The following is a 12,306-nucleotide window of genomic DNA, read 5'->3' on the forward strand; positions in this document are numbered from 1 at the left end:
CCGTTTGTTCTCAGAGAGTGGTAGCCCGATCCCCAGGAGGCGTGGCTACAACCAGTACAGGGGAACCACATAGTCAAATACGGGCTGAGATGCAAGCAGAGTTGCTTAAGGAAATGCGGAAAGAAATCACTGAACAGATGAAGGTCATATCAGCAAATCTTCTGGCAGAACTAAAGACGCAGGCTTCTATGGATGATCCAGCACCAAAGCCTACAGGCAACCATGTGGCTCCCATGCAAGAACATTGGGCAAGGAGACGACGGACAGACCGGCAACAGCAGACCTACCGATGGGACCCACAAGGTAGACCTATATGCAAGTTGTGCAACCAGGTCGGACATCTCCAGCGTCACTGCACCCAGTCATCAAACCAGCGACAGGGTTTTTGAGTTCCCCTGCAGTCGAGGGCCAGGCAGCAGGGGTGGTTGTCCAGAACGAGGAGCCCACATTAAAAGCAACCCAGCCAAAGTCTGCCCTAGTGGGTGAGTGCCCCACCGTGATTATTGAGATGAATGGTGAAACCATACCTTTTGTGCTCGATACAGGTTCTCAAGTGACTTTGTTGAGTAAAAGTTTGTTCACCCAACACCTGGAGGGGACTGGAGTGACCAAGGATGGACAAGTCCCTTGGCTGGCGCTACGAGCTGCTAATGACCTGAAGGTCCCTTATATTGGTTACATGTTGGTGAACTGCACGGTAGGAGGAATGCATATTCTTGAAAAAGGGGTGATCATTGTGGATGATGGCTGCTTAGGGGCTGACAAGGGAATATTGGGAATGAACATCATTCAAGCCGTGTGGTCCTCTCTCACTCAAGGGAGTCATCCAGGGATATCAGCATTCAAGACAATCGTATCACCTATGGAAGGGCAGGCCTGGACCCAGGCGTTTGCAGAGTGTCAGCGTGTTGCCACAAGGGTTCCTCCCACACCTTGTCAGGGTGTGGCAAAGTTGCCCCGTCAGCAACCAGTAATCATCCCGCCTTACTCCGAGATGGTCATTTGGACCCAAGTATCAGGCGACGGATGCAACTCCTCCGATGTGATGGTATAGAGCCTCTCCCAGACAGTGATACAGAGTGGTGTGTGGAGCGCACACTGGCCACACTGAGTGGTGGGAGGATACCTTGTAGGATTTGTAACCCCAATCCTTACCCCATAGAAATCCCTCAACGACTGCCGTTGGCCCAAGTGGGTGGAGTCGCAGAAGAGGATGTACAAGGAGAACAAGAGTTGGTCCTGAGTAGTATGACATCAGATGTAGTAGAGGTGTCTGTAAGACAGGTGGGGCTTTCAGATTATAATGATGTGGGGACTCACCTTCTAAACTCCCTACAAGGAGATGGTTTGACTTCCATCCAACAGGCTGAGATGACTAGTCTGTTACACAGATGGACCACGGTTTTTGCAAGCCATGATGAGGACTTTGGCCATACCGGAGCAGTGAGACACCAAATTCCGACGGGGTCAGCACCACAGAGTAGGGAAAGGTATCGACCCGTGCCCCCAAGCCTGTATACGGAATTAAGAGCCTTGCTGCAGAACATGCTCAATAGTGGCGTGGTGAGGGAAAGTTCTAGCCCGTGGGCAGCTCCCATTGTGCTAGTACGGAAAAAGGATGGGAGTTGGCGGTTTTGTGTCGACTATAGGAAACTAAATGCAGTAACCCACAAGGATGCACACCCTCTCCCACGTATTGAGGAGTCTCTAACTGGACTCAAAGCTGCCAAATGGTATTCAACTTTGGATCTCGCCAGTGGCTATTGGCAGGTGGAGGTGGAGCCCTGTGATCGAGAGAAGACTGCCTTCACCACACCTTTTGGGCTATATGAATTTGATCGGATGCCACTTGGCCTATGTAATGCCCCAGCAACATTTCAAAGATTGATGCGACGCTGTCTTGGAGACATGGTGAATGACTTCTTGCTGATTTACTTGGATGACATTGTCGTTTTTTCCCCTGATTTCAGCAGTCATGTGCACCACCTGTGTTCCAACGACTGAATCAACATGGATTGAAGCTCCAGCCCAGCAAGTGTCGCTTGTTCCAGCAGAGAGTAACTTACCTGGGACATGTTATCAGTGAGGAAGGAGTAGCCACAGACCCGCAAAAGATCTCAGCTGTGAAGGATTGGCCAGTACCCCAGACAGTGAAGCAGGTTAAGTCCTTCCTTAGTTTTGCTGGCTACTACCGGCGCTATATACCTGCCTTTTCCAGAGTCGCTGGACCACTACGTGCTTTGACTAATGGTTGTGGAAATGGCAAGAAACCAACTGTAATCGACTGGTCCTCAGAGTGTCAGGAAGCCTTCAATCTATTGAAGAAGGCTTTGATTAAAGCACCTGTTTTGGCTTATGCCGACTTCTCTAAACCATTTAACCTGTACACAGATGCCAGTTTTGGTGGGTTGGGGGCAGTGCTGGCCCAAGTACAAGAAGGTAAAGAGCGAGTAATCGCCTATGGCAGTCGCAGCCTGCATCCCACTGAAAGGAATGACCAAAATTATAGCTCCTTTAAGTGGGAGCTATTGGCTCTGAAATGGGCAGTGACTGAAAAGTTCAAAGATTATCTGTATGGTGCTGACTTTACTGTCTTCACAGATAATAACCCACTGGTACACCTGGAGAGTGCTTGCCTTGGCGCGGTTGAACAAAGATGGGTTGCCCAGCTTGCCAACTTCAAGTTTACCATCAAGTATCGTCCTGGCACCCAAAATAAGAATGCAGATGCACTGTCAAGGCTGCATCACAGAGGGGATGATGACGTGCAGGTGAACCTGGTGGTGATTGAAGAGGAGACGTGGGTGGAACAACAGACCCGGGACCCAGACTTGAGCAAGGTACGAGAGTGGAAAGAACAGGCCATACCACGGTCACAGATGGGTGAAGTGTCACCCTTTGTAAGACTGCTGTTGAGGGAGTGGGATAAGATCGTTGTGAGAGATGGTGTTATTGGAAGGTTAACCACAGCAACCGATGTTAACCAAGAACTCTTCCAAGTAATTGTCCCTAAACAGGCCACTCGAAACATCTGGGACAAATACCACAAGGAGATGGGACATCCAAGCACAGCTCGAACGTTGGCCATTCTAAAACAACGCTGTTTCTGGCCGAGAATGACAGAGGAAGTGAAGGCCTGGACGGAAAGCTGCCCATAGTGTGTGTGTTCCAAGACTGGACCGGATGCAAGAGCACCACTGGTACCTATCCAGACATCTTATCCCTTTGAGGTCATTGGCATGGACTACTTCTCTTTGGGCCGCTCTGAGGACCTGTACCCATATATCCTGGTCATAACTGACCTGTTTTCTAAGTATGCAGTTGCAGTGCCCACCAAGGATCAAACAGCTATTACAACAGCTAGAGCCTTCTATGAACATTTTATAAGAACCTTTGGCTGCCCGGAGCGCATCCTGACTGATTTTGGGGGCTTCGTTTGAGTCATCACTGCTGCAAGAGTTTTGTAAACTGTATGGGTGTCAAAGAACCGTACGACAGCGTACCACCCACAAGGAAACGGGGCCTGCGAAAGGTTTAATCAGACATTGATAGGGCTCCTGGGTTCATTAGCTGAGACTGGCCAAGCACAGTGGCCAGACCAGTTGCCGGCTCTCCTTCAGGCCTACAATAACACTGTACACAGCACGACGAAGATGACACCGCACTTTGTGGTGTTTGGAAGGCACGCAAGGCTCCCTATCGACTGGGTTATGGGCTTGAACCAGACTACTGAGTCCTATACCGTGCAAGGTTGGGTCAGACAACACAAGCAATCCCTTAACAATGCATAGATACCAGTAGTAGCAAGAGGTCGAGAGGACATGTGTTAAAGGAGGGGGGGTAAATGTCGGGTGGCTTATCACATGTTTTTATTGAATATTTATGTGGGTTTATGTGTGTTTTTGTGTTGCATGACTTTGTAGTGGACTCCTTGATTCTTTGCATGAACTCTTGCATGGACTGATTGGTGATGCATGACACCTGCTGATGAGCCGCACCTGAAGCACACAGGAGTCTATAAAGAGGAGAACGGTTGACAGGGAGGCAGGCGGTAGAGGGAGGAACAGGAGCAGCACCACGAAACGAGCAGGTGCCGGGACCGACACAAGGGAGGATCGCTGCGGCACGAGTAGGCTTCGGACCGACAGCGGAGGAGTCCCCCCCCCCTAAGGAACGCTCACCGGGTGAAGCAGCTCGGGGTGAAGTGGTGCCAGAACGGGCCGCCCTGCAAGTCAGTCAGACGATCGAGCGCTGGCTCGCAGTAGAGGAGCAGCACCACCAGAGAGCGGCCAGGGACCAGCAGGAGAGCCGACTGGAGAAGAGAGGCGTGTGGTCGGATCGAGGGGGGCTGCGGAGGACCAACCCCAGAGGCCAGTTGTGATGGGCCTGGAATGGATGTGATGAATCGCCCATAAAGCTAAGTTTAAAGGAACGTAACTGGTGTTGTGAGCACAAACGTGGCCACTGTCTAACCGGGTTGAACTGCAGCTGAGTTTCCTTCTCCCCATTCCAGTGGCGTGCAGGAAGGGGAACAGTGCTGGAGCAGAAAAGTATTAATCGGGACCCCCTGTCGTGGCCTGCTGCTCATCCACTGCTTTAAATTGAAGGACTTCCTATTGTTTTTTTACTATGCATGAACTACCAAGATGGACTTTTAATGTGTTTTTATAGGCATGTTTTTTGATCGATTTTGCTCCTTTTATCTGGCCATTTTATGCTTTTGGGGCTTTTAGAATTTTTTAGCTTTTTTTTCTCTCGTGGTAGTCACCACTGGTACATATTAAAGATTCTTTTGAGACCAACATATTTTGTGTCCCTCCTTTCTAACGGTGGAACTCGTGCTGGTATCCCAGAACCTTGCGCTGAAGGCGCGACAAATACAGGACTAATTAAGCAGTTCCAAGTGCCACACCAAAACTAGGTTGAATTGTATCCTCTCTATGAGATTCAGTGTGTTTGATTCTGACTGCTTTAATTCAAGATTTGTTTTCAACTCTTCTGTGGTAAATCTTTAGCTAAATGTTAAGATTTTTATACTTGACCTTGTGCTGAGATGGAGCTACAGGAGGACAAGGGGGCCAAAAAGCTTTGACCCATCTGCCCCTGATTTTGTATCTGTGGTGGCTGCCTACACTGCCACCCCATCAGGGCAGTAACATCCTGCACCACACCCTACATATCTGTTCACTTTATTTTTGCATATACCTTTGGATTTCTTTTTCAAACATAACACACACATTTGATAACATTTATTAGCATGCTTCAGTTTACTTTTTTATAATTTGATGGTTTGTTTGAGTTACCAGTGCTAACGGGAACCATTGTTGCTGCTGCTGCCATCTGCTGCTGGAAAATCAAGTCAGGCCTGACACAAGAATGCATCCCAGTCAGCAGAGGCCTTATATTCAGCAGGCAGCTAATTGGACTGAACCATCGCCCAGTGGACAAGGAACTCTTTTTGTGTTTCTTTACTTTAGTTTCCATTTTGATGCTCCTTAGTTTCATTCATTGTGTATGTTAATTTATCACATGTTGGGCATTAGTTTAGTTTGTTCTCTGTGGTTTGTCTTAGTCTCTTTAAAGTTCCCCCTTGTGTGTCTAGTTGGTTTGATCAGCCACTATATATGTTCCCTTGTGTTTCCAATTAGAAAGGTCAGTTTAATTATGTTGGTTTGTCTGTTCAGTTGTCCTTTGTTACATTTAAAAGCTCGAGTTAATTTTGTTACTTTGACCTCTTTTAAGGGCCCGTTTTTGCCCATTTACATATTTTGAAAAATAAATTTAAATATTTTTGATTAAATTGTTTGCTGTCCTTGCCTTCTACTGCTCGGTCCACCACATAATGGTGTCAGAAGTGGGATCAGCAGTTTAAGGACAATTTTTTTTTTTTCCTCTTCCCCCCCGGCAATCCCTTGAAATTTTTTTTGTGAGCCATGCAACGAGGAGGAAGGACTACAAGAGCACGCATTGAACATAAAGACTACAGCACTGCCAACATGGACAATGGAGAGGAGGAGGAGGCTGGAGCTTCAGGAGCTAGTACAGGTACTGAGGGTGAAGAGCCAACATTGCAACATCTCACTAGTATTCTCCAGGCCTTCATGGGACAACAGGAAGCCCGAGAAATGAGACTCCAGGAGGAAGCAAAGCAGCAGGAACACAGGCTAAAAGGCCTGCAGCATCAGTTCCAACTTTTGCAGATGGAGGTGCAGGCCCGGACGTCACCTGTTCCTGATTACACCTCATCAGCCCCTGATCCAACGGAGGAGTCTGGTTCAGATGATCGGCTGCCACAGGCCGTACATCAGACAGCAGGGGCACAGCAAGTAACCACTCACCCTCGCTTCTCTATGGATCCCAGGTTAGAAAAGCTAACAGAAACCGATGACATTGAACATTTCCTAATAACTTTTGAACGCATAGCAACAGCGTGCAAGTGGGTGGAGTCAGACTGGGTTTTCCGCCTCATCCCACTGCTCACTGGTAAGGCCAGAAGTGCCTATGTTAACATGGATGTCGATGATTCTTTGAACTATGAAAAAGTTAAAACTGCAATCTTGCATAAATATGACATCAGCCCTGAGTCTTACCGACAGAGATTTCGTTCCTTGGAAGTGGGCCCCGACAAAAGTCCCAAGGAGCTTTATGCCCGTCTCAAAGAACTCTATGATAAGTGGATTCAACCCAGAGGTAAAACGGTAAAAGAAATTGGTGAGATAATCATTATGGAACAATACTTAAGAATGATGTCTCCTGAGCTTCAGGTCTGGATAAAAGAACATGGGCCTAAATCAGCAGCTGAAGCCGCAACACTGGCAGAGGTGTTTGTGGCTGCTCGCAAGAAAAATGTACCATGGAGCAACCTGCAATGGAAGGGTATAAAAGACTCACGCAGGCCAACAGCCCCACAACACCACCACCACAGAATGGCTCCAGGTGCACCGAGAATGCCTGTGCATGACGATCAGATGAGTAAACCAGCAAAATCTTCCAATAACCCACCAATCTGCTATTTGTGTGGGCAGGAAGGACATATTAAACCCCTTTGCCCAAGAAATTCAGCCAAGCTCACTCAGATGTGTTTTGTTCCGTATCAGAGCCATGCTTTGGAAAGTCGAGCTAACCAGCCTATTAAAATGACCACTGTTAAAGTGAATGGGAAATGTTTCAATGCACTGATTGACACTGGCAGTACACAGACTTTAATTCATCGACAACATGTACCAGTCAACCTTGTTTCCACTCAAGAGACAGTTTCCATCTGCTGTGTACATGGTGATAAAAGACTTTATCCTACTGCTGATCTCTACTTGGAAATTCAAGGACAGATGTATCTTCTGAAAGTAGGAGTTGTTGATGACCTTCCTTTCCCAGTTGTTTTGGGTCATGACCTGCCAGTTCTTTATGACCTGTTGGACACAAGAGGAAGTGCTGTTGCGGTTACGAGAGCTCAAGCTAAAAATACAGATGCGAATCTGCCACTTCTCTGCGCTTTACCTTTCTATGATGCTGAGCTTGAGACAAAACCCGGGAAGTCTCGCAAAACACGTAGTCAGAAAAGGCAAGAGAAATTTAAACGCACTATGGTAGATCCGCCCGTTGAAGCAACTCCAGAAGTGGGTTTAGGGTTCAAGTTGCCATCTAACATTGTTGAAATGCAACAAAATGATCCAACTTTGTCGTCTTGTTTTGTAAAAGCAGCAGAAATGGCTGAGGAGTCGAAGAGGGAGTATCTGGTGGAGAATGGAGTTCTTTATCACCAGCAAGGTAAAGTGAAGCAACTGGTGGTTCCTCTGTTGGTTCGAGATGTAGTACTCAGCCTAGGCCACACCATACCTTGGGCTGGCCACCTAGGGAAGCAAAAAACAACTGCACGTGTGATGAAACACTTCTACTGGCCTGGCTTACGTACAGACATCCAACATTACTGTCAGAGTTGCCCTCAGTGCCAGAAAACCTCACTGAAATGTACCACCAAAGCTCCACTCCAGCCTCTCCCAATTATTGGCACTCCGTTTGAACGCCTTGGCATGGATGTGGTGGGACCAGTGGAGAAAAGTAAATCTGGAAACCGCTACATGCTAGTCATCACCGATTATGCCACAAAGTACCCAGAGGTGTTTCCACTGAAATGTGTGAAAGCAAAAGCTGTGGCATTCTCTCTGGTTCAGTTTTTTTCCAGAGTGGGTTTCCCCCGAGAAATTTTGACAGACCGAGGCACTAACTTCATGTCTAACTTGCTTAAGCAGGTTTATCAGCTCCTGGGGGTGAAGAATCTGCGGACCACTCCTTATCATCCACAGACGGACGGGTTGACTGAACGCTTTAATCAGACGCTTAAGCAAATGCTTCGTAAGTACGTCAATGAAACCGGGTCTGATTGGGATCAGTGGCTGCCTTATCTCCTCTTCGCCTACAGAGAGGTACCCCAGGCTTCAACAGGGTTCTCCCCCTTTGAATTACTTTATGGACATGAAGTAAGGGGACCCCTGACCCTCTTAAGAGAAACCTGGGAAGGAGAGCAGGGCAGAGAAGAACCTGTCAATGCCATTCAGTATGTTATTCAAATGAGAGAAAAGCTGCAGAGGATGAGCGAGTTAGCACAGGCCCACATGGCTGATGCACAGAGACGCCAGAAGAGCTGGTATGATCAAAAAGCACGCCAGAGAAGTTTCCTGCCAGGTCAAAAAGTCCTAGTAATGCTACCCACAAGTGACAGTAAGTTGCTAGCCAAATGGCAAGGCCCCTTTGTGGTCCAAAAGAAACTTGGGGCTACAACATATCAGGTTTCCACCCCAGGTCACAAACAGTCCAGTCGTGTATTGCACGTTAACCTTCTCAAAGAATGGGTTTCCAGGACTGCAGACGATGCCATGGGACTGCTGATCAGAGATGTCAGTGAGGAGGACGAAGTGGATGAATTCCTGCCATCATCAATGCCCACCACCTTGGATTTAAATCATCTTTCTGAAAACCAACAAGCTCAGGTGAAAGCATTGATTGATTCCAGGGTCTTCCAGGAATATCCAGGATGCACAAACTTGGTGCACCATGACATTGTGCTAAAGGAGCAGGCTACAGTTAGGCGCATGAGTTACAGAGTACCAGAGCGTCTACTGGGTCCGCTAAAGGAAGAGGTTGATCACATGCTGTCCCTCGGGATCATCAAGCCTTCGAAAAGCGAGTGGTGTCATCCAGTTGTGTTGGTCCCCAAGAAGGATGGAACCATCAGATTTTGCATAGATTTTCGCTATCTAAATTCTGTGTCAAAATTTGATTCCTATCCAACCCCCAGAATTGACAATCTCATTGAGTGTCTGGGAAAGGCAAAGTTTTTAACAACTATTGACCTTTGTAAGGGTTATTGGCAGGTTCCCCTTACAGAGCGGTCCCAGGAACTGACTGCTTTCCGGACACCCTGGGGGCTCTTTCAGTTTACAGTTCTTCCGTTTGGGTTGCACGGTGCCCCTGCAACTTTCCAGCGACTTATGGATCAGGTACTCGGTGGCCTAAAAGACTGTGCTTGTGCATATCTTGATGATATTGTGGTTTACAGTGCCACCTGGGAGGAACATCTAAGACATCTGAAGAAGGTTCTGGAGTGCCTGCATGCTGCGGGGTTAACCATCAATCCAGCAAAGTGTGCTTTTGCCCGGAGGGAAACGGAGTACCTTGGTTACACTATTGGAGGTGGGTTGATCAAACCACAAGTCAACAAAGTACAGGCGATTGAATCCTGCCCTCTACCACAGACAAGAAAGCAGCTAAGGTCTTTTCTTGGATTAGCGGGATTTTATCACAAGTTTATTCCAAGCTTTTCAGCCCGTGCAGCTCTGTTGACCGACATGACCGGCTCGAGATGTCCAAACAAAATCAGGTGGACTACGGAGTCTGTGACAGCATTTCGGGACATTCAGCAATCATTGAGTAAGGACCCCATACTGCACAGTCCAGATTTTAATAAACCTTTCATTTTGCAAACCGACGCATCTCAAAGAGGCATTGGAGCTGTGCTTCTACAGTACACGTCTGACGATCGACATCCTGTGGCTTACATAAGCCGAAAGCTACTCCCCAGAGAAATCCACTACTCCACTGTCGAAAAAGAGGCGCTGGCAGTCAAATGGGCTATGGACTCTTTCAAATACTATCTCTTAGGTAGAGAGTTCACCTTGGAGACCGACCACAGGGCTTTGCAATGGCTGGAGAAGATGAAGGACACTAATGCCCGGATAACGAGATGGTACCTCGCCATGCAGCCCTACAGATACAAGGTGAACTACATCCCAGGGAGAGACAACATCACCGCAGACTATCTCTCTCGTGCTCCTGATGAAGGCTCCGAAGGGGAGGGGAGTGTGGTGGCTGCCTACACTGCCACCCCATCAGGGCAGTAACATCCTGCACCACACCCTACATATCTGTTCACTTTATTTTTGCATATACCTTTGGATTTCTTTTTCAAACATAACACACACATTTGATAACATTTATTAGCATGCTTCAGTTTACTTTTTTATAATTTGATGGTTTGTTTGAGTTACCAGTGCTAACGGGAACCATTGTTGCTGCTGCTGCCATCTGCTGCTGGAAAATCAAGTCAGGCCTGACACAAGAATGCATCCCAGTCAGCAGAGGCCTTATATTCAGCAGGCAGCTAATTGGACTGAACCATCGCCCAGTGGACAAGGAACTCTTTTTGTGTTTCTTTACTTTAGTTTCCATTTTGATGCTCCTTAGTTTCATTCATTGTGTATGTTAATTTATCACATGTTGGGCATTAGTTTAGTTTGTTCTCTGTGGTTTGTCTTAGTCTCTTTAAAGTTCCCCCTTGTGTGTCTAGTTGGTTTGATCAGCCACTATATATGTTCCCTTGTGTTTCCAATTAGAAAGGTCAGTTTAATTATGTTGGTTTGTCTGTTCAGTTGTCCTTTGTTACATTTAAAAGCTCGAGTTAATTTTGTTACTTTGACCTCTTTTAAGGGCCCGTTTTTGCCCATTTACATATTTTGAAAAATAAATTTAAATATTTTTGATTAAATTGTTTGCTGTCCTTGCCTTCTACTGCTCGGTCCACCACAGTATCACTATTGACAAAATTTAAAAAAAATATCAGCTGACCTAAGAAGCATTAGAAAAAGCACCTTAGCTAAAATAAATGCTGTTTTATTACAAGCAAGAATAATAAAAAATGTTTTTGATATTTCCACTTTGCTGGTTTCATTTGTGGGGCTGCACGGTGGCGCAGTGGTTAGCGCTCTTGCCTCACAGCAAGAAGGCCTCTGGTTCAAGTCCTGGCTGGGGGACATGAAAAAACACAACATCAATGGGGGACCTTTCTGTGTGGAGTTTGCATGTTCTCCCCGTGCATGCGTGGGTTTTCTCCGGGATCTCCGGCTTCCTCCCACTCTCCAAAAACATGCTTCATAGGTTGATTGGCAACTCTAAATTGTCCATAGGTGTGAGTGTGAGTGTGAGAGTGAATGGATGTGTGGTTGAAGATATTCTACCCTGTGACAGACTGGCAACCAGTCCAGGGTATCTCTTGCCTACGCCCAAGTGGCCGGGATAGGCTCCGACAACCCCGTGACCCCGAAAGGGAATAAACGGTCAAGAAGATGAATGAATGAATGAATGGTTTCATTTGCCACCCTTCAACAAATATGTAAAACAGTTGTCCCAGACTTTAGGTTGAAGATGATTAAAAAAATAATGAATGTTATGATTGTTCTCAAATTCCACAGCAACATTCAGGTGGTCAAAATGGCATAAAAACATGAACGCATTAGCATTGGTATAGCAGCTTTAAGCAAGAAACAAACAAACATACAAACAAAAAGAAAGATATTTTAGGACTTTTAGACTGTTTTGTATTGTATGTAGTTAAGAAATCGTTAATAAAGTTTTAGAAATGTTGTTTCTCTTTCGGCTTTTCCCATCAGGGGTCGCCACAGCGAACAAGTCGCATGGTAAACTTGGCAATGTTTTACGCCGGATGCCCTTCCTGATGCAACCTTCTCAAACCGGGCTTGGGACCGGCACAGAGGTAGAGAAGGGAACAGGGAACAGCCTGGAGTCGAACCCGGGTTTCACGGACGGAAGGCGCCGCAAACCAGCACGAGCTAAACCGGCTCTAATAAAGTTTTAGAAATAGTTGTCTGAAAAGGGTTTTTATAGGACACAGAACAGAACGTTTTTCCTGACTATTGCTTTGGTCTCTCTGTAAATGTTAACGGTTCCCTTACAGTCTCTCCTGTGCTATTTTGTGCTATTTATATATTATTTCCCAGCTAAGCCAGTTCGAAG

The 12,306-nt window shown here is 46.7% G+C and overlaps 1 protein-coding gene across 1 annotated transcript; it reads left to right on the plus strand.

Annotated features, from left to right (window-relative positions):
• The first annotated feature begins 222 nt into the window (after positions 1–222).
• Positions 223–11,619, plus strand: LOC144989469 (uncharacterized). Its single transcript, XM_078942172.1, is given in 7 exon segments — positions 223–478; positions 546–1,048; positions 1,163–1,232; positions 1,472–1,975; positions 1,978–2,840; positions 4,172–4,370; positions 5,932–11,619. Coding segments are annotated over 7 exon segments (6,861 nt in total). The 3' UTR covers positions 10,398–11,619.
• The last annotated feature ends 687 nt before the right edge of the window (positions 11,620–12,306 follow it).

The sequence above is a fragment of the Oryzias latipes genome, chromosome 1 (assembly GCF_053564925.1).
Source record: "Oryzias latipes strain Hd-rR chromosome 1, Olatipes_Hd-rR_3.1".
NCBI lineage: Eukaryota > Metazoa > Chordata > Actinopteri > Beloniformes > Adrianichthyidae > Oryzias > Oryzias latipes.